General features: G+C 40.7%; 1 protein-coding gene across 1 annotated transcript; it reads right to left on the bottom strand.

The window, feature by feature from the left end:
- Positions 1 to 1,028: 1,028 nt before the first annotated feature.
- dhx40 (DEAH (Asp-Glu-Ala-His) box polypeptide 40) lies at positions 1,029 to 21,803 on the bottom strand. The gene is made up of 17 exons (XM_056283297.1): positions 21,411 to 21,803; positions 21,166 to 21,311; positions 20,946 to 21,065; positions 20,222 to 20,458; positions 20,019 to 20,085; positions 19,792 to 19,923; positions 19,575 to 19,674; positions 19,366 to 19,452; positions 19,041 to 19,223; positions 18,794 to 18,874; positions 18,529 to 18,686; positions 17,805 to 17,919; positions 15,770 to 15,878; positions 15,242 to 15,336; positions 15,034 to 15,103; positions 11,699 to 11,927; positions 1,029 to 1,473 (listed from the first exon to the last, which is right to left on the bottom strand). The coding sequence occupies exons 1-17, from the start codon at positions 21,586 to 21,588 to the stop codon at positions 1,352 to 1,354; spliced, it is 2,229 nt and encodes a 742-aa protein (XP_056139272.1). The 5' UTR covers positions 21,589 to 21,803; the 3' UTR covers positions 1,029 to 1,351.
- Between the last annotated feature and the right edge of the window lie 180 nt (positions 21,804 to 21,983).

The raw sequence follows: 21,983 nt of genomic DNA, 5'->3' as shown, positions 1-21,983 counted from the left end.
TAAATGAGCGAGGAAAACACATCTTACAGTATTGTCACATAATTTATATTCAATCAACAGACGCACAAGCTCAGTTGCTTGTGTGTGCCCCAATCTCAGAGCGCACCATCTTTATACCATGCAGTAGAATGTCCACTGTTTTGATCACATTGACATGTACCCAGTCTCCTTTAACGTGAAGAGGAGGTAGTTTCCACCACAATGGTGCATACTTAGAGTCTCTCCCTCATCCTATCTTGGAGGAGACAACTTATCTTGGTGAACTGCCCTCCTGCTGGGTAACAGAACTTGTTTACTGTTCCAAGAGATCACCTCCCTTTGTCCTCATCTTCTGCCAGGACACTCAAAGGGTTTTCACACCTCCCTCTGTTATCAGGCCCTTAACATTTGGCATAAGAAGAGGCATTTTTAACACCACCATTGTCCTGCTACTCATGAGCCCCCAGACACCCATTCAGAAAATGTAACCATAGCATAGCTGATCTGTGGTCAAAGATTAAAAGTAAGCAACATACATATATAAACTGCTCTCACACTTCCATAACTTAGCAGTGGACTACTTGTGTTCAGTGTGTATGTGGGCGTTGACACATTGGTTGTCAGTAATAGAAGCAATTGTAGCCCAAGCTGGCACTGATTTTTTTTTTTGCAATCCAGCCTCCTAAATTCCCTTTGACGCGTTTTCTTCCTAAATAGCAAGCTTAAAAGTTCTGCCAAGTCTCTGAAGTGCCTCACTTCCCCAGTAAGTGGTGTAAACTCATTTGACCTCTGTCAGCTTTGAAGAATCCATCCATTTTTGTCCGTATGCATACACCTGTACAATGTAGCCTATGCCTTTTATCACATTTCCAATAAATCAGGAAAAAAACAAAACCACACACACATGAAAATATCAGTGTCTTAATACAAATCCTTTACTGCAATAATACTGACTGCAGAAATACATATAAACAGGACTATTTGCATATAGTGGTGTACATGAAGCCTTTGAGGCCTAACAAAATGTCTCCACTGCAGTGGAGCTGACACATAATTTAATCTGAAATCGTTTTATACAAAGCCTTGAGCAATGAACCCATTTAAGAAACAATAGATCGAAGGGTCGTTGCTTCTCCATCACCACCATGGGAATACAAACAGCACATATGAGACTACAAAAGGACCACTGCACCTGCGTGGTAAAAAAAAAGCACATCATGTGAGGATTAAGTGACAAGTAATGTCAGAAATGCAAAAATAAATCTTTATTCACACTTTTTTTTCCAGATCAAATCTTGAATAATTTTTTTTTATATATTGTCAATGTCCTCTGAACAGCACCCTGATAATTTGAGTCCCAAGTTCTTCTCCGTCATACCAATTTACTTTGTTGTCTCGCTTGCTTTCGCTGCAAGTACCGAGCACGGGCATCACTAACACTGCTATCGTTGTTTCGCTTCTCAAGCTTCTTCATGGCATCCTCAGTTGACCCCTCTGAAAAAAGAACAAGCTCGTTAGTTAACAGCACAACATGCAACAATGTAAAGGCAAATCTTAGCCTTATCTTCACTTTAAAACACTAAAAAGATCTGAAATGAAATTCTAACCTAATTTATACCATTGGGTGAATGCATCAACCAAAGCACTTTGCAAAGTAAATTTTATTTTGTATTGCATCTTTCACAGAGCAAGGTCACAAAGTGCTTCACAAGATGAAATTGTTAAAAAAATAAGACCATAAAACATTAAAAAAGAAACAAACAATAAAACATAAGCAACAAAAGACCTTAAAATCACAAAATTACAAACACTAGACAGCATGAGGTGAGACAAAACCCAGTTTGAATAAATGGGTCTTCAACTGTGTTTTAAAGGCATCAACAGAGACCACAGATCATGTGTCTAAAGGTAGAGTGGTTCCACAGTGTTGGAGCCACAACTTAAAAGGCATGATCACTTTTTGTTTTCAGTCGAGAGTGAAGGACATCCAGTAAGCCCTGGTCAGAAGACCCAAGCGACCTACTGGTGATGTAAAGATGGAGCAGGTCACAGATGTACACAGGTGCCTGACCATGCAGGGCTCTATATGTGAAAAAAAAACCTTAAAATGAATCCTAAACTTGATGGTAAGCCAATGTAAAGCCACTATCATGAGTGGAAAGATGTTTATTATCAGTTGCCCCATCCACAATATGCAGTCAGGGCAGGCAGTGCCTTCTCTGTGGAAATCAAATTGAAATGAGCTGCTGTATATTACTATTTATTTTTTACCTTTTATTTTCCAGTTTTATATTTGTTATAGAGTTAAAATCAAAATGTTTGACAATGTATTTTAATAAGGGAGTACTATAAGACTGCCTTCAAGTGAAAATGTGCCGATAATGAAAGAAATACTTGTCATGAGCCTATAGGCTGAGTCAAATCTAAAGTTGAATCTTTGCAAAATGTCATTTTCCCATTCCCACCTTTAGCCAGCCCAAATACCAGTGTTGCACTAGACTGGATGGATTCCAAACCTAACTGGGCTATTTTCTAATGGTGCTAGGTGTAGGAAAAGTGCCTTGAATAAAAAGGTAAACCTATATAAAAATATAGCTGGTCACATTATTTTTTGTGTATAGTTTTGTAAGGAGATACTTGCATCAAAATCCGACTTTCCCTGTTAATCGATGTAAAGAGTGTGGATGTGATCGATGAGACAGATGGTAGCCCTAAAATCACTAGACGAGAGATATCGGCGGTCGAGTAACTGATTTCTGGTTGGCGAAAATGTGGCAACTTGCCACGTCACAAATTAACATTAGCACAGAAGGCGTGTCCGCAGTGGGACGCTATAAAAGCGGAGATGCACCCTTTTGGTTCGAAGGAATATGGCTGTATTGGCTGAGCAACATATTCATCAGGCGAGTAGTCAACTTCCACTGAGAAAGAGGAATCGTCTTCCACTTCCTCAACCTCAAAGTTGCTGTCGGTGGTCTCGTCGCTCATCTTTTTTTTGTTGTTGTTGTAAAGTGACGACACAGCAGGAAGGGGGCTGTCACCAGTGAATTCCTCGTTTTTCTACGGCAAGCGGTTTACCCCGTGTTTAGCTCACCCAGCCACATCCACACGACCGTCCTGAATTTCAGTAGCCAATAGCTATGAAATCATAAAACCACACCTACCTTTCCATTGTAATTCAAACCACCCGTGTTAAAAATGTGCTCAGAAACAGCATAAAAGTATCTCTTTAAGAGAAACTAAACCCTAGACCATTTTACTGAGTTTGTTTTCATCTACAGGTTAAAAACCATGTATTAAAAAAAAAAAATCACTCACAACTTCTGGCTCACCATTGATTACTCCACTGTCTCCCTCCCCACACATGCACAACCTTGGAATCATTTTCGACAACAACCTTTCCTTTGATCAACATGTCAATCAAATCACCAGAACTGCCTTTTTCCATCTAAAAACATAGCTGTTCTCCGCCATCACTCTCCTCTGCTTCTGAAACCTTGATCCATGCCTTTATCACACCCAGAATTGACTACGGCAACAGCATTCTCTATGGCTCATCATTAAAAGTCCTAAACAAACTTCAATACATGCAGAACTCTGCTCTGTCTCCACCACACAGGACCAAGCACCAGACTTGAAGGGACAGAGTCCTCGCCATAGCTGCCCCCTCCCTCTGGAACTCTCCCTAAACATAGAGACTGTACCGATCTGTCCACGTTCAAATCCATCCATTCATCCATTATCCAAACCACTTATCCTGTTCTCAGGGTTGCAGGGATGCTGGAGCCTATCCCAGCAGCCATTGGGCAGGAGGCGGGGAGACACCCTGGACAGGCCACCAGGCCATCATGATTTGTCCACATCCAAATCATTAATCAAAACTCACCTCTTCAGAATTGCTTTTAAAATATGTGATTAATGTTGTGTGTTTTATGTTATCTGATATATGAGCCGCATATTGGATTTGGCAAAGGTTTTTTCTGGATAACCTTCCTGACGCAAGCCTCCCCATTTATCCAGGTTTGGGACCAGCACTAAGAAGGCACTGGTTTGTGCATCCCCATAGGCTGGGTTCCCTTTTTTTACCTTAAAATGATTTCGATGGCACACTGACTTTGCCATCGTATAAAAAAAAATATCGCTCAGGGGAGATCGGACCCACTCAACCAAAGTTACAGAGTGCAAAAACAGGCATTCGGGGCACTAAGTGGGAATGAAAGAGGCACCATTCTACCTATTACAAGTCAGTGTGCCATCGAAATGATTTTGAAGCTGTTATTTTAAGGTAAAAAAGTTGAATAATGTTGCTTTAACACAGTCATTAATTAAACCAAAACACCTGGAAGAAAGCAGCCACGTTGTTAATGCAGTCAAACACGCCAGCTCAGAAACGCATGCTAGGGATTTAGTCTAATCAGATTGTGGCTCATTTGTAAACAGCCTCTCAGAGCCAATCAAGGACTCTGCTATTTCATCTACCCTGAGGTAGGTCCCACCTACATTAGTCAACACTTTACTGGTGGCATTTGAGACCTTTTTGACGAGAATTGATCATTGTTATGGGGGGAAAAAATCTCCTGCGATTAATCTACAACTTCACTACTTTTTGGGAGTAGTTGACGACTGCTAAAATGGAGCAATCGTGAATGCCCTAGTTTGTATGTACCAATTTGTTTTTCCACACCTGTGGAATTTTTTTTTAGCTCTCAATGTTGTCTGACAGTCAGTAGCAAAGCCTGATGGTTATTTGTAATTCCTTCCCCCTAACATCTATTATCATTTCTAGCAACGAGCAATCACCCAGGCTTGCAACAACATCAGAGTTGGCCAATTGATGTCTAAATTCAGGGGTTAACCAGGTTCTACACTGGTCTCTGAGACAAACTTCAGGGCCAAAACATTCCATGGGTGTGTAAAAACAAATTTGTATGTATGAACGATTGATGAATGAGGCCCATTGTTTAGAGGGAATAACAAACTGCGCGGTATACTCACTTCTGTCTGACTGTGCGTAGGATGGTAATGGTGGTCACTGGCGACAGGCAGAAAAAAAATGGTCGCAAAATTAAAAAGTTAGTCACACTGGTGACCATTTTAGTCACCATCTGGAAGCCCTGACTTACTACTACTAACACTTTCGGCTGCTCCCATTAGGGGTCGCCACAGCGGCTCATCCATTTCCATCTCTTCCTGTCCTCTGCATCTTCCTCAGTCACGCCAGCCAACTGCATGTCTTCTCACCACATCCATAAACCTCCTCTTTGAGCTTCCTCTTTTCCTCTTCCCTGGCAGCTCCATATTCAGCATCCTTCTCCCAGTATACCCAGCATCTCTCCTCCACACATGTCCAAACCATCTCAATCTTGCCTCTTTTGCTTTGTCTCAAAACCATCCAACCTGAGATGTCCCTCTAATATACTCATTCCTAATTCTGTCCTTCTTTGTCACTCCCAATGAAAATCTTAGCATCTTCAACTCTGCCACTTCCAGCTCCGCCTCCTGTCTTTTCGTCAGTGCCACTGTCTCCAAACCATATAACACAGCTGGTCTCACAACCATCTTGTAAACCTTCCCTTTAACTCTTGCTGGTACCCTTCAGTCACATATCACTCCTGACACTCTTCTCCACCAACTTCACCCTACCTGCACTCTCTTCTTCACCTCTCTTCTGCTCTCCCCGTTACTTTGGACCGTTGACCCCAAGTATTTAAACTCATACACCTTCATCACCTCTACTCCTTGCATCCTCACCAGTCCACTGTCTCCCATCAACATGTCCACTGATGATGGACTTACTGAAACAGAATTACACAGTCTGTTTTTATTTTTCATCCATTATGTTTTATTGATCCATTGAGTTTCACCTTTGATAGTCTGAGCTTATTGGTTTTTTATAATGGTTTATAACAGCATGGTATTGCAGTAATACACAGCTTATAAATGTTTATGGTTGCTTTTAGTATTTTCAATTGCATGTTTTTATGTGTTATCTTGCTTATTTCATTGCAGGCAATTCAACAGAAACTACTGATGATCCCAATCTGTTCCTAAAATATCCTGCTGCCAAAAATACCTCTTCGACAGGGGCATGATCACATCCATCCACATTAGGATCACACTATAGCATCAGCCCACCACCAACTTCACCTCTTCGCATAAAGTATTTTGTAAAACTATTTACGTAGATCTAGCTGTGAGTTTTACTTCAGTTCATTCCATTTCAAACCTGCTTTGCCTACAGCCCATCCTTTCTGTCCATAGCAGAATGAGGCCATCCCACATCCAACTCCTCCTCCACAGGACTTTGCCAAACCACAGGTATTTATGTAGCCTAGTTATTTTAGAGAATGAGCCTGTGTTTGCTTTCTAGCTATGATAATTTTCACAACTGCACTCACATTTTTCATGATTCAACCATCTACTCTTAGCTTAATATTAAATAACGAATGTAATGTTAAGTTATTCAATTATGTTTTAAGCCATGCAAGGTTTGCTGTCAAGCTAAGCAGGAATATAGCCCATTATGAAAAGAGGAAAGCTGAGGTGTGGAATATTTTTAGAAGTATAATGCAAAGAGATGTTAATATGTTGTATAGTTATTTTAGAGAAGAAGAGTTTATTAGTGGATTTGTGGAGGGGAGCACTTTTATTGTGATTGGGGAAGGAGGGAGGGTGATGTTGGATTTTGGTTAAATAGTGTAGTGTGTATGGTATTTGTGTATTTTTTGTTTGATTTCTTTGATTTGGTGGGGGGGTCTGGAGGCTGGAAGCCATGCCAAAGCCTACAGGTTACCTCACTATGTTCTGTCTTGTCCACTTGTGTTTTAATTTTTAATTCTTATCCTCTTTGATTCTATAGAGTTTGATGGGTTTGTGAAATATTTCATGTCCCTATTGGTGTATGTATGTTGTATTTTATTTTATAGAAAAAACATTCAAAAGAGAAAAAAAAGAATACTGGCTGTTTTTTTGTTTTTTGTTGTTGTGATCTTATCATGCCTGTGTTTTGAAAATGACTGCTCATTTCAGGAAATCCCCGATCCTAAAATCATATCTGAGGTTTCCACTCTGGCATCATTTGTGTTGAGAAGTCTTGTGGCCAAAGAGATCCCTTCATCAAGGGCATATTCATGCCCATCCATGTCAGGGACATATTATGGGATTAGCCTTGTTGCAGACTGTGTAAGGTAGGTAGAAGGGATTGTGTACATTTCAGATTATCATACTGCTGTGCAGGTGTTTGCTAATAAGTTTTTTAAACAACATTTATTTTCAATTTTCAAAACACAACTAACCCCCCACTGCCCACCCACCCTTCCCACAGACCCATACAACGTCCCCCCACCACACTCCCACCCCACCTGGCATGCCACCCAAAATAATGAATTAGATTAAACCATAACAAAAACTAACAAACAAGTAACAAGCATCAATTAAATGAACAAAAAGGAAAAAATAAAACTAAATAAAGAAGCAAAGGGGAAGAGGAGAATAGAAGAGAAAGCGTTGAAAACTAGATTGCAAGCCCATCGACCCAAGCCACCAACCGAGCATTTAACTCCTCCACAAAGTCTAAAAAGTGCTTCCATGTTGAGTGGAATTTGGATATAGATCCTCTCGTGGTATATCTAATCTTTTCTCATTTCAATGACTGCATAACCTCTACAATCCAACATCCAAAAGTAGGAGGGGAAGCCTCCTTCCATTTGAACAGTATCACTCTACTAGCTAATCATCATCATCGGCGGTCACTCAAGGTTGAGTATGACTATCCTCCTTCTAGGTCCTTGTGGATCTTCAGGTGGGTGTAGAGGCCGATCCTGGAACCACATATTTTGGGGCAATATGGGCACGGGTGTGTGAAGAAGTGGTTGAGGATGTGGTTTAAGCCTTTCTGTTATCTGGCAATTCCTTTCTGAGTCTGCGCTTGTTTTCAGCAGAACACCCTCACGGACAGCCAGTCTCCGGACCTCCCTGTTTTTTGCTGCTTATTCCCAGGTGTTAAGGTCAATGCCAAACCTTTTGATGTGGGCCTTGATGTTATCTTCATATCACTTATTTTGTTCTCCCGGGGCACGGCGTCCTATCATGAGCTGAGAGTAAAGGACTTGTTTCAGGAGGCGAGAGTCAGACATGGGGAGGACATGGCCAGTCCATCTCATCTGATGTTGTGTGATGGTGGCAGTTATAGTAGGCATGCTGGCCTCCTCAAGGACACTGAAGTTGGTGCGGTTATCCTTCCAGCTAATCTTAAGGATCTTCCTGAGGCATCGCTGTTGGTATGCCTTGAGTGCCTTCAGGTGCCTGCTATATGTGGTCCAGGTTTCTGAACCACACAGTACAGTGGGCAGCACTACTGCTCTGTACACCAGAATTTTTGTTCTGACCTGAAGGTCGCAGTTTTCAAAAGCCCTTTTACTCAAACTTGAGAAGCCCTGGCTGGCACACCTGAGACAATGGTTTATTTCAATGTCAATGTTGGCTTTGGAGGAGAGAAGGCTGCCAAGATAGGGGAAGTGTTTCACATTTTCAAGTCTGGTGTTGTCTACAGAGTTGGATGGAGGCAGAGCAGGCATATTTCTGTTAGATGGGGGTTGGTAGAGGATATGGGTCTTTATGTTAATTACCAGGCCAAGCTGCTTGTATGTCTTTGCAAAGGCGTCCAGTATACTCTGTAGTTCCTCTTCTACGAGGGACACTATGACATTGTCATCGGCGTACTGCACCTCTACGTATGATGGCTGTAGTGGTGGGTTTACCTTTAGCCGTGAATCTGTTAATATTCAGAAGATTCTCATCAGTCCTGTAAAAGATTTTGACTCCCTGAGGCAGATTGGGATCCATGAGGAAGAGGATGGTGGCAATGAAGACATAAAACAAGGTTGGGGCAATGACACAGCCTTGTTTAACTCCTGTGTGGACCTTGAAGGACTTCGTCTCGTCTCCATAACTGCTGAGTACTCTAGCTGACATATTATCATGTAGTAGTCGTAGTACTCTGATATATTTGTCAGGGCAGACTATTTTTGAGAGAACTAGCCAAAGCTTTGGTTAAGTTTATGAAAGCCATGTACAATGGTTGATTCGGTTCCTGGGCTTTTTCTTGGAGTTGGTGATCAGTAAAAATCATGTCCATGGTGCCTCTGTTAGGATGAAAACCGCTCTGGGATTCTGGCAGAATTTCCTCTAATACTGGGAGGAGTCTATTGGCCAAGACCCTAGCCAAGGCTTTCCCTGTGGTGAAAAGCAAGGAAATGCCACGGTATTTTCCACACTCAGCTTCGTCTCCTTTCTTAAAAATAGAGACAATGAGCGCATTCCTAAGTTGCACAGGGATTTCATTTCCCCCCCCATATTTTAAGTAGCAGGGCATGGATATTGCTCATTAATCCAGGTTAAAAAAAATTTTTTTTTTTAAAAATCAAGAAAACGTGAATAAGTTTCCTATTCAAGTTTGAAGCTGAAGTCCTCACCACTGACAGCTCTCCCTTGATAAGCAAGTGGATGCAGGAGAACTACAAGCACAGAACGCATCAGTTCAATCCATGGCACACCTTAAGGAGTGAGTCAACATGTTGATCAACTATCACCAATCAAGCTTATATAGTAACTATCATTAAATAGTAAATCTGCTGTTTTTTCCCCGTTTTTCATGTCTACAAACTAATTGTAATTGTAACATGAGGGTGTTTGCTGTCTTTTTATCTTCCTCCATTGTTTTTGAGGTTTAAAGAAGAAATGGCTGGCACAGTCTAACAGGAGGAGAACCAGAAACCTCAAACCCATTGACATTCGAGCATCAAAACTAGACCGTTGAGTGGAAAAAAAAAAGTTGCCTGGCTTGACAAATTCTGGTTTCTTTTGCATCATGCTCATGGAAGGATAAGAATTTGGCACAAGCAACATGAGTTCAAGTAGCCATCCTGTTTGTTGTCCATAGTAAAAGAAGATAGTGGCAGTGTGATGGTGTGGGGAATCTTTTATTGCAGCACAATAGGGCCCCTGATACCCACTGAAGATTGTGTGAACACCAAAGGTATCTGAACGTTGTTGCTGACCAAGTATAGTTTATTCACACTCGCATGGACACTTCCAACATATGAATGCACCGTGTCACAAGGCACGCATCTTCGCCGAATGGTTCCAGGAACATGACAAAGTTTTCATTGCTTCGGTGGCCTGCAGTCCCCAGATCTTAACCTTACCAAACATCTTTGAGATAAGGTGGAAAGGGTTTTTTGCAGCCCATTCAATTTGCAGCAAATGTGCAATGTACTCATTCCCATATGGTGCAACAATTCTGCCCAACACATCCAGCCTCTTGCAGAAACCATGCCCACATGAATTCATGTTGTTCTGAAGGCCAAAAAGCGTAACAATTATGGAGTATGGCGTTGTTGTGAAAGCATTATCGTACACATGTATTCCTACAGTATTGTTATTTTTGCTTGATTACAATCAATATCTAGCCTACATGATGATAGGGTGGCTATGTCACATTCATTGGGGTAAGATATGGCTTGTTCCTGACCATTGGGTCCAGAGGGCCTGAAGTTCCTCTTCCAGTTGATTCTGGGCATACAGAGGAATGTGTCTAGCACACCAGGGTATATATGGAGCTGGAAGTCTGGATGCTTTGTTAGACATAGCTCTCTTTCCTCTTCTGTCTCCATATCTCAGTTTTACTTCTACAAACATCCACTCTACAACAGAGAAACTGGTTCTCTGATGGTATAGTGATACAATGGCTACAGCTGCTCCATCAGCTGCCCTCCATTAAAGGTATCTGGGGACAGTTTGGGTCGGCTGGAATGGTAGGCTGCTCCAGATGATCTGCTCTTGATGCTTCGCACTCCTGCAGCTCTTTGTCTGAGTATTCATTCATCCATTGCATGTTCATCCATTGCATGCTGTCCATCTTAGGAGAGAGATCCCTCCTGTGTTGCTCTCCCTGAGGTTTCTTCCTTTTTTCTCTCTCTCCCCATTAAAGGTTTTTCTTAGGGAGTTATTCCCTATCCAATGTGAGGGTTTAAGGACAGGATGTTGTGTTGCTGTAAAGCCCCCTGACGCAAACTTGTAATTTGTGATATTGGGCTATACAAATAAAATTGACTTGACTTAAATTGACTATTCTAGCTCAAAAAGATACACAGCAACTACTGTATATTCCTCATGCTCCTCTAAAAGTCTCCCTCAAACATGGTGGTTTTGTATAAAGAAAATATAAAGAAAACAATCAAATGTTCTTAGCAAGCTATGGAGTATGTTGATGCTAGCAAGATAACATCTGTTCTGTTTGTTTACCATCAAAAATACTGGATTCAGAAGTAGGTATGGAGATTTGGACCATTCTTACATGAGCAACAATCACCAATTCCCACCAGATCTGCTTTCAATTTCACATGGTACAATGACATAGGACAAAGACATTTAATTTTCCTAAAACATGAGCGATAGGGCTTGTTATTGAATAAACTGCCAGAATCCGCTTTGTTTGCAATCATCTATGTGATAAGGTTTGATTTTGAGAACTGATTTGCCATGCAATGGAAGTTAATGGACAGAGAAGAAAAGCCAGTATTGAAAATTGTCCATCTTGGGTGCACGGAGCGACTATTGAAGACATTTTGTGATTATTTGGACTCAGACCATGGCCAGGTAACTACACAACCCAAGGTCCTACCACACTTCAGCATCACTTTAATAAGTTATTTCAAACCTGTTTGTCTTTTTGCTGTCTCCCTGGTCTCCCATTTTGCCACCTCCTCATCAGTCACCTCTTCCCTCGCCACACTGCTCAGCTCATAGACGTCTACCTCATAGAGCTTGGGCAATAGGCTTTTCACCCACTCATAACGAATGGGGCACACCGTCCTGATGTAAACCCTAGAGGTCACCAGCACATCATTGAAGATGATCCAGTCCAACTCCGCCTCCTGATCAAATAGCTTGAGGGAGACGAGGGAAAAAAACATCAAGGAGAAAAATTGGAAGGGAGGACACTTCCCTGGGTTCAAATTAAGTTAAAGGGTAATTCCAGTATTTCCAAACCTGGGCCCTATTTTTCCATCATTTGGGGTCTAAATGACTAATACAAACATTTTTTTGGAATTGGTCCAGTATTGAGTGAGACCGCTTCAGCTGGCAGCTACAAAATGGGCTGCAATGTTTTCTGCCGGAGAAAGTGTGCCCGTCAAAGTATGTCCACTAAAAAGGGCTTGTTTTTTTCCACAAACAGGCTCAGATTGTTATTATAAGTGTCCAACAACATTATGGAGAAGATGCCTACAGAGATACACAATTTTTCTTTATGTTTCGCATCGTCCAGTCTCTACTGTAACATCCCTTTTACTGCTGCTACTATTTGTGAGGCGTGGTTTTGGATGTTTGCAAAAGAGGGTTTCAGATGTTTGCAAAAGAAGAAGTCATGCCAAATCTTATCAGAGCTGACCATTCATTTGAGGTCGAATAGCCTGAGACATAGAGGAACTATTACTACTTTCGGCTGCTCCTGTTACAGGTCGCCACAGTGGACCATCCGTTTCCATTTTTTCCTGTCCTCTGCATCGTCCCCTGTCCCACCAGCCACCTGCATGTCCTCTATCACAACATCCATAAACCTCCTCTTTGGCCTTCCTCAACTGCTAGCAATAACTTATTTCGACAATGTGGGTGAGGCATTTGAATTTGATGGCTGCCTGTATTTATTTTAAAGTATATGGATGAAGAGCCCCTAGAAATTCAAGTTGACAAAGAGAGAGAGGGGCAACAGGCAGAGGAGGGTGAACCAGCTTCTTTGGCCGGCAGTAGCATAATCATGCTAGTCAAAATGGTTACTGTCGACTAGGAGTCGACCAATACGTTTTTTTCAGGGCCGATACCGATATCAATTATTGTTAAGTTATGGCGGCAGATAACCGATATTTGGGGGCGATATTCAGTTGCAGTAAATGTAAAAAAAAAAAAATTGTGCCAGAATTTACAGCAACACACACCCCAACACAAGGCTGTCTTTAAATGAACATATGTTTGATTGAATTTTGTGCAAAACAGAAAATACTTTAAAAAATATGCATGATGTTCAAGGCACTAGATAACAATCTGAGTGGAATTATTTTTTTAATTAAAAACAAATAATTTCCAAAACATGAAAATGGAATGAATTAAACAGCATGGACAGCAGGAAGTAAACTGATCAAACTGAATAATTATAATATTAAGTCCACATAAATTGGTTAAAGTGCTCCCAGCAGGCTTTGACTGAACTGAATGGAAATATGTACATTAGTGTAATTATGTTCCCTTTCTCTCATCTTTAAAGCGATAGCTCGGGTTTTTTGAAGTGGGGTTGCATGAGGTACTTATCAATAATAAGTGTATTACCTGCAGTAGATGGGAGTCTGTGCGCTCCCAGTTTGGAGATTCAGCAGGAGTAGCCAGCACGGAAGTTGAGGAATGGGACACGGACAAAACCCTCCCATATGGACCTACATTCTCTCAACCGCAGAATGTCTGTATTCCTTTGCATAAGTACACCTTTGCAGTGCACATTATTACACCGCACATCAGCAGAACCAGATGGATGTTCTGCAGTTGAGAGAATGTAGTTATGGAGTTAATGTTATGGAGGCCGACAGCCGATATTTGTGGCCAATATTCAGTTGCAGTAAAATGTAAAAAATGTGCCAAAATTTACAGCAACACTAACCCCAACACAAGGCTGCCTTCAAATGAACATATATTTAATAGAACATATTTGAAAATGATAAAAATGAAGTGGATGATGTTCAAGGCACTATCTGACAACAATCTAACAATCCAATGTTCACTTTTATTCAATACCATCATTCTCTGGATGAGCCTCATTTCCTCACATGCATGAATTCCGAAGATTGGTTTAGCATCTGTCTTTACCACAATGAATTCCACTACACGTGCCCTGTGATGGCCTGCCGGCCTGTCCAGGGTGTCTCCCCGCCTGCCGCCCAATGACTGCTGGAATAGGCTCCAGCAGCCCTGTGACCCTGAGAGCAGGATAAGCGGTTCAGATAATGGATGGATGGATGAATGGATTTTACTGTCAAGTTACACTTTCCTTTCACAGGTATTTTGTCTCCTGTCTATGTAGACAGCTTCATATTTTTGTGTCTAAATACATTCTTTTTCCCAATTCTCTGCAGCAGGCTGTAAGTAATTATGTTGGCTTGCACACCAGTGTCCAGTTTAAATTTTACACATTTGCATGCCATTTTCAATTCAACTGTCCATTCATCCATCTGCGGCTGCATTTGCACTACACCAACAACCAGACTTGGTCTCTGATCTGTGACATCATCGTCATCAACTGCGTGCACTTTCTTCGATCTACACATCCTAGCGAAGTAGTTACAGACTGTCTACATCATGCCCGTGATATGGCTGCTTGCCTCTCTTCCTGGTTCTTGGAAACTAACTGTATAGACACACACACACACACACACATATATATGGGTGGCCATCAAGTTCAAATGCCTCATCCACATTGCCGAAATTAGCCAAATACTCAGCTATGAATATTCAGCCATGAATTTGGAAATAAATCATTGCTAGCAGTTTCCCTGTTTCAGGCTATGCTACCTCAGCTCTGATTAAATTCGGCATGACTTCTTGTTTTGTAAGCATCCAAAACCAAAGCCCCATGTGTAAATAGCAGCAGCAGTAGCAGGGACGTTACAACAGAGACTGGAAGAAGCAAATGTAAAGAAAAAGGTCTATCTCTGTAGGGATCCTTTCAGTAATGTTGTCAGACAATCTGAGTTTATCAGTGGCAAAAACGAGCACTTTTAGTGGGTGCACTTGCCCCGGCAGATTACATTGCAGCCTCTTTCGCAGCTGCCAGATTAAGCATTCTCACTCAATACTAAACCAATTCCAAAAGAATTTGTCCCTATTAGTCATTTAGACCCCAAATGATGGAAAAATGGGGCATAGGTTTAAAAATATCAAAACTACCCTTTAAAGTGTCTTGTTCAGAAATCAAATTTTATTTTAAAAAATTAATAGATGCACATTTACCGATGATGACGGATGAATATGAACCATGGATCCATGACCATCCATTGTGCAAAACACTTTTCCGACAGACCTACCAAGTGGCATATGAAACATTAGTAAACCATTATTCATGACCAGAAAATAGGCCATAATGCAAAACAATAATTGTTAAAGGAATGTAAAAGTGAAATGTGAGTGAATATTTTTGATTATCAACTTTAATTTCTACCTTCTGGCAACATTAGTGAAGTATCCTGTGCAGAGACATTGTCTGAAGAGTTCACTCTTATTTCCAGTAAACACTTCTGATGGGAAATCTCTCTTCTGTAAGGAAACAGGATGCATCCATGAGCTTATTTCAACACAATTATAAACAACAGTAGAAAAAAAAAGAAGTGTTTGATAAAAAAGGAGAGAAAATGACTATGCTCAATGTTTAACTACAAATAACTGCAAAGAACTCCACTCCCATGTATGCAAGTGTGGGGCTAGCCTAACCAACAGAGGAGACAACCCATCTATCACAACATGTCTGTGAATGTTCTCATTCATCCAGGTCATGGTTATCCAAAGGAATTGAATCGAGTGCAACTGGATATATACCAAGTCCAGTTGCACTCAATTCAATTCCTTTGGATATCTATCACAACCAGTGGCAAAACAAGATAACCATTATGTTATGAATGTTGTTTAATATTTATATCTCTTGGATACATGACAAGCTTCCAGGAATAAAAGTCTAAGGACTGTCAGCTACCTGTTGGAGTCGAAGGAGGATCTCTCGGAGCTGAGTCTCCACACTGAATGCTGTCTTGAGTGCCCTCCAGTGGATCCAATTATCTTTACACCATGTTGAGGGAAAACCACTGCAGAATGCACAAATAAGGATAAGGATTAATTATGACATTTACACTACCGTTCAAAAGTTTGGGATCACCCAAACAATTTTGTGTTTTCCATGAAAAGTCACACTTATTCACCACCATATGTTGTGAAATGAATAGAAAATAGAGTCAAGACATTGACAAGGTTAGAAATAATGATTTGTATTTGAAATAAGATTTTTTTTACATCAAACTTTGCTTTCGTCAAAGAATCCTCCATTTGCAGCAATTACAGCATTGCAGACCTTTGGCATTCTAGCTGTTAATTTGTTGAGGTAATCTGGAGAAATTGCACCCCACGCTTCCAGAAGCAGCTCCCACAAGTTGGATTGGTTGGATGGGCACTTCTTTGAGCAGATTGAGTTTCTGGAGCATCACATTTGTGGGGTCAATTAAACGCTCAAAATGGCCAGAAAAAGAGAACTTTCATCTGAAACTCGACAGTCTATTCTTGTTCTTAGAAATGAAGGCTATTCCATGCGAGAAATTGCTAAGAAATTGAAGATTTCCTACACCGGTGTGTACTACTCCCTTCAGAGGACAGCACAAACAGGCTCTAACCAGAGTAGAAAAAGAAGTGGGAGGCCGCGTTGCACAACTGAGCAAGAAGATAAGTACATTAGAGTCTCTAGTTTGAGAAACAGACGCCTCACAGGTCCCCAACTGGCATCTTCATTAAATAGTACCTGTTAGAGCCTGTTTGTGCTGTCCTCTGAAGGGAGTAGTACACACCGGTGTAGGAAATCTTCAATTTCTTAGCAATTTCTCGCATGGAATAGCCTTCATTTCTAAGAACAAGAATAGACTGTCGAGTTTCAGATGAAAGTTCTCTTTTTCTGGCCATTTTGAGCGTTTAATTGACCCCACAAATGTGATGCTCCAGAAACTCAATCTGCTCAAAGAAGTGCCCATCCAACCAATCCAACTTGTGGGAGCTGCTTCTGGAAGCGTGGGGTGCAATTTCTCCAGATTACCTCAACAAATTAACAGCTAGAATGCCAAAGGTCTGCAATGCTGTAATTGCTGCAAATGGAGGATTCTTTGACGAAAGCAAAGTTTGATGTAAAAAAAATCTTATTTCAAATACAAATCATTATTTCTAACCTTGTCAATGTCTTGACTCTATTTTCTATTCATTTCACAACATATGGTGGTGAATAAGTGTGACTTTTCATGGAAAACACGAAATTGTTTGGGTGATCCCAAACTTTTGAACGGTAGTGTATATTTGATGCATGCACCAGAAGTAATAACATGTCTGATTTTTAAAGCAAAAAGTAACACATAGTGACCAGTAAACACATTTAGTGACCAGTTAGTAACGCCATAATATTCCAGACATTTTTAAGTCTTTTGTCCCTGAAGAAGTCATGAATCACGTGAATAATGATATACTTTTGCCTTTCACAGGCTTTAATTTTAGGTAATTATCATCAACGCCTCTGTGGAATACAATGTTTTATCGGTTTTAATGGTCTGTAATTTGGCGTTTCCATGTGTCCATTGTTTTTATGTGTGGTTTGCTAAACCAGTCCCCCCTATGTCACAGAAAGGTGAATCGGTTCATCTGGACACAGCATTTAGTGGGAGGAACGTTTCATCACTCATCCAAGTGACTGTTAGTCACTTAGATGAGTGATGAAACATTTCTTTTAATAAACTGTGTCCAGATGAACTGATTCAACTTCCTGTGTTTTCCTTACCTGGATTATTGAGCATGCATAAAGATAACCCTCCAATGGGGAATTAATATAGTTGATCTATCTTACAAAGTTTATCTAATAGCAGCACACAAACCAAAAAGGAGACTGGATATATTTCCATCACTCATTGCTTATGGCGTTTACAAAAAATAAAAACAAAAAGACCAAGCATCATCTATCAACTATAATGGGTGAAATACAGTACCTTAATTTACACAGCTGAAACACATTGAGTAGTGTGGCAAAGTCATTAACACTGCCTGCCTCGGCAGCCAGCTGCCTGTGCTTCTCATCTGCCTCATTCTGCTTCTCTGGGTGGCCTGAAGAATAGTCAGTCAAAGCATAGTAAACTGAAAACGCAACTCTTCAGGACTTCAACTTACCAATCTCATCTAAATGTATTTTCAAGTTGAATAGGACACTTCTCTTGTATATACCTATAACTGAAAACGTCGTGTTCTCTTTCCTTCTGTTGATTATACTTCAATGACAGGAGATATATTCTGAATTATTCTTTAAATGATTATGTGCTTTGTTGACAATATTTCGGGAAATTTTTTTTCAAATGACACAGGAATTTTTACTTATTTTCGGTTCTAGATGTTTTTTTAATCCACCTAAATGCCTCATTTGGCTCCTCACAAATCTTGTGATATATAATTTTTAATATACAATTGTTTACTTGTATATCAATTTATCTATTTATCATTATTTCTTCCATTAATGTATTTATTGTACCTGAAGGTTGCTCAGCATAATGAGCTGAGTGACAACGAAATTATAAATGTCAAAGATGTTGACTTGAACGGACCACATGCACAAGTCATACTGAAAAATAATGCATTTTTAATTAGATGGACAAACATGCAGTGAGGATAAAGTTTAAATGTTTTTTTTAAACCTTATTAAAAAGATGAACAGCTGCACACCTGGCCGAATAAAGATGTTTTCAACAGACAGCATGGCAGCTACTGGGAGAAGCAGGTCATGGCAGCCGTAAGAAGCTGCTTTGAGTAAGGCCCTGGCGAGCCCTGGATGGAGGGGGAACTCAACCATCAGCTCCCCCAACTGAGTCACTTTACCTCTCCTGTACCCAAATGCCAAACAGACAGAGGACAGGAAATTCAAATTCTTAATACATTTGGATTTGTACAACTGAAAGTCAGGATTAGGTCCAGGTGTGCCATTACTCACCTATCAATGGCATCGAATTGGTAGAGTTGTTTCAGCGCTTCTAGGATAAACCTCTCCTCTGGATGGTCCAGGTACGGGAACCTAAAAAAAAAAGTTATTTATCAAGCACTGGCCATTTATTTCCAAGATATGGAAAGCAATCTTTTGAAAATAATAGCCATATCTAAAAAAAAAAAAAGCGACTAGAAATATATTGAACAAAAGGTTTGAACACATTCAGCTACACAGCAAACATATACCCATTCACCTGATGACATCATGAACTCCCAGGCACTTGAGTGTGAGTACTACTGCAGTGAGGCTGGTCCTCTGGATTTCTGGGACAGTATATTCTGGCATGCACTTCTCCCAGAATTCCTTGTTGTAGATTCGAAAGCATTTCCCCGCTGAAGTTCTCCCAGCTCTGCCTGCTCTCTGCTGTGCCTCACTCCTTATCACAAAATTATCCAAATCCATGCCTTAGCACCTTTCTTGCTTATTGACATGAATGTCAGAAAATATTTTTTTTATCATATTATTTCATAAAGTCAAATTAAATGTGTGTAATGGTACAGTTTTTTTCTGACACTCACTTTGAAATAGGCACCACCTCCAAGATATCCATGCCTACCCTCGATTTATGGTTGAGCTGTTTCACAAACCCGCTATCAATAATGTACCTGTGAGAAAAACAGCATTGCTGTTGAGATGCTTGTCTTCACAGCCATAATAGAAACTTCTAGTAGTGATAATAATTTGTTATAAACAAAACTTAGTAATAACAACTACAGGCCTGACATACTTAATGCCATTGATAGTAAGAGATGTTGCTGCGATGTTGGTAGCTACCACACACTTTCTTATGCCAGGAGGAGGAGGCTGAAAGATCTGCCTTTGTTGATCTATAAGGACAGCACAAATGATTGTTAACACACCATTTGACTTTTCCTTTACAGCATTGCAGTGGTGCTATGAGGAAAGTTCAAAATCAGCTTCAAGTGTTGCTCTTTTGTATTCACCAGTGGGCATGGCTCCGTATAAGGGCAAAATAAGAAGACCATCCACAGTTTGGTCCTGTACATCATAGCGGTAGTCTATGGCTTCTGCCTTCTCATACAGCATGTCACAGGCTTTCTCTATCTCTGACTGACCTGTCAAACATGGATGGGTTTTTGTTTTATTAAATTGGATTTAGTCAAGCTTCGTAAATGCTTTCAAGAGATCTTAAGATAATGATATTTCTTACCTGTTAAAAACACAAGAATATCCCCAGCTACTTCACTGGTGTGCACATCAAGAGCCACCTTCACAACCTGTTGAATAAAAAGGTGATAATGCACCAAATAATCTAACCATCTTGAACATGCGAACCACTGTTGATTCTTGAATTCTAAAACCAACTGAATGGTGTTCTCTTTCTCAGTTAATAAACAAAAAGCCACAACCCACCTCTTTAACATAGCTGGAGCTGTCCTTGTCTTTGGGACCAATGGCAGAGCCAAACTTGCATTTGACAGGGAAGGTCCTCCCAGGAATAGTAAAGACAGGGCAGTGGCCAAGGAAGGCAGAAAGTTTATCAGTTTCCAAGGTGGCTGACATCACCACAACTTTCAGTGGGCGTGAGCGGCCTTCAGTGCCCTTTTTAGGGTTGGAAAAGGCTTTCTTCAATAAACCGAGGAGAATATCCTAAAACATAAGAATTGTTAAGAATTACTTGTGTCGTTCTGCATTTTCCCCCTCCTTTTTTTTTTTTTACAAGTACATCCAGAGAATCCATTTCAGAGAATCCATGGTCATACCCTGTGTGTCAAATAGCATTTAACCTGTTAAAGCATTCTTCAAAATAACACGGTATCCCTATCATCTCCAGTGGCAATGTTGTGCAACCGACCCTGCAGAACTGGCTTCCTTAAGTTTAGAATGTTAATAAAACAGCACGTCATTCTCCTGGACTGACATCAGTTAGACCCTGCATTTCTGACATTACTTTTTCATGACAACATACATGAATCAGACATCCGTTCATTGATGTCACTGAGTGATAGCCTGGAAAGAATGAATGTTGCCCATCCGGGAAACTGACATACTTCAAACATATCATGGTCAACCTAAGACATTACGGATGCTATTATTGTACCATCAATCTCATGAATTTGCTTCTTGGTGAACTTACTGTATTGAGACTCCGTTCGTGGACTTCATCCAAAATCACAACACTATACTGTGAAAGCCCAGGGTCTGCCAGGATTTCTCTGAGTAAACAGCCGTCTGTCATGTACTTCACTACCGTGTCCTGGATGCAACAAGGTTAACATAGATTTAGTCCAAACTGTTTCATATGAAATGTTCAAGACACAAAAATAAAATACTGCGTTGGTTGTTCCTTTTCTCACCTGAGATGTGCAGTCATCAAAGCGTACTTGGTAGCCAACCTCTCTTCCAACGGTACATCTCATCTCCTTGGCCACTCTCTGAGCCACTGTGATAGCTGCCACCCGCCTGGGCTGGGTGACGCCAATTTTACCAGCTCCCCAATAACCTAAACAAGCAAGACAGCAACATTGCGAATAACCGCGGCACTTTTCTTGCCCATTTGTTCATCTTGTTTTATTCGACACGTAGAGAATTATTATCTTACCTGCTTCGTGCAAATATTGTGGAAGTTGTGTAGTTTTCCCACTCCCAGTCTCTCCAGTTACAACAAGGAATGTGCCGTCTTTGACGGCCTGAATGAGCTTGGTCTTGTGTTGATAAATCGGTAGGTTTTTTGATTCATCCGAATCGTTTCTGTCCCACTTGGTTGATTTTGACATCATTCCTGGTTGTTAAAGTCAGCGCGAGGCTTTACCAAAACGTACAACTACTACGAGGCAAAAATAGAAAAATTAAAAAAAGACAAAAAAACGCAAGACTAACGATGTGCAGTACAGTCTGACCGATATCTTAGCTCATAGACTATATCAAACTATATGCAATAAATGCCCTTATAAGAATATGCATGTATAAACACTGCCATTTCCCAACTCGTGTAGCTTTGACTCACAGGAACGACATAAGGACAGCTAACTTCCGTGTTGCCAAACAATTTCGCATTTCAGTTGGTGAGGATGGATCATGTGACTCTAAGCCCGCCCCCAAAATCCGTCCCACTATGTGCAGTTCGTCATTTCCGTGATCATGTAAATAGTCATTGACTACATAAATGATGTTT

Source organism: Lampris incognitus, chromosome 7 (assembly GCF_029633865.1).
Source record: "Lampris incognitus isolate fLamInc1 chromosome 7, fLamInc1.hap2, whole genome shotgun sequence".
NCBI classification, from domain to species: domain Eukaryota; kingdom Metazoa; phylum Chordata; class Actinopteri; order Lampriformes; family Lampridae; genus Lampris; species Lampris incognitus.
This window is presented reverse-complemented; position numbering and strand designations above follow the sequence as displayed.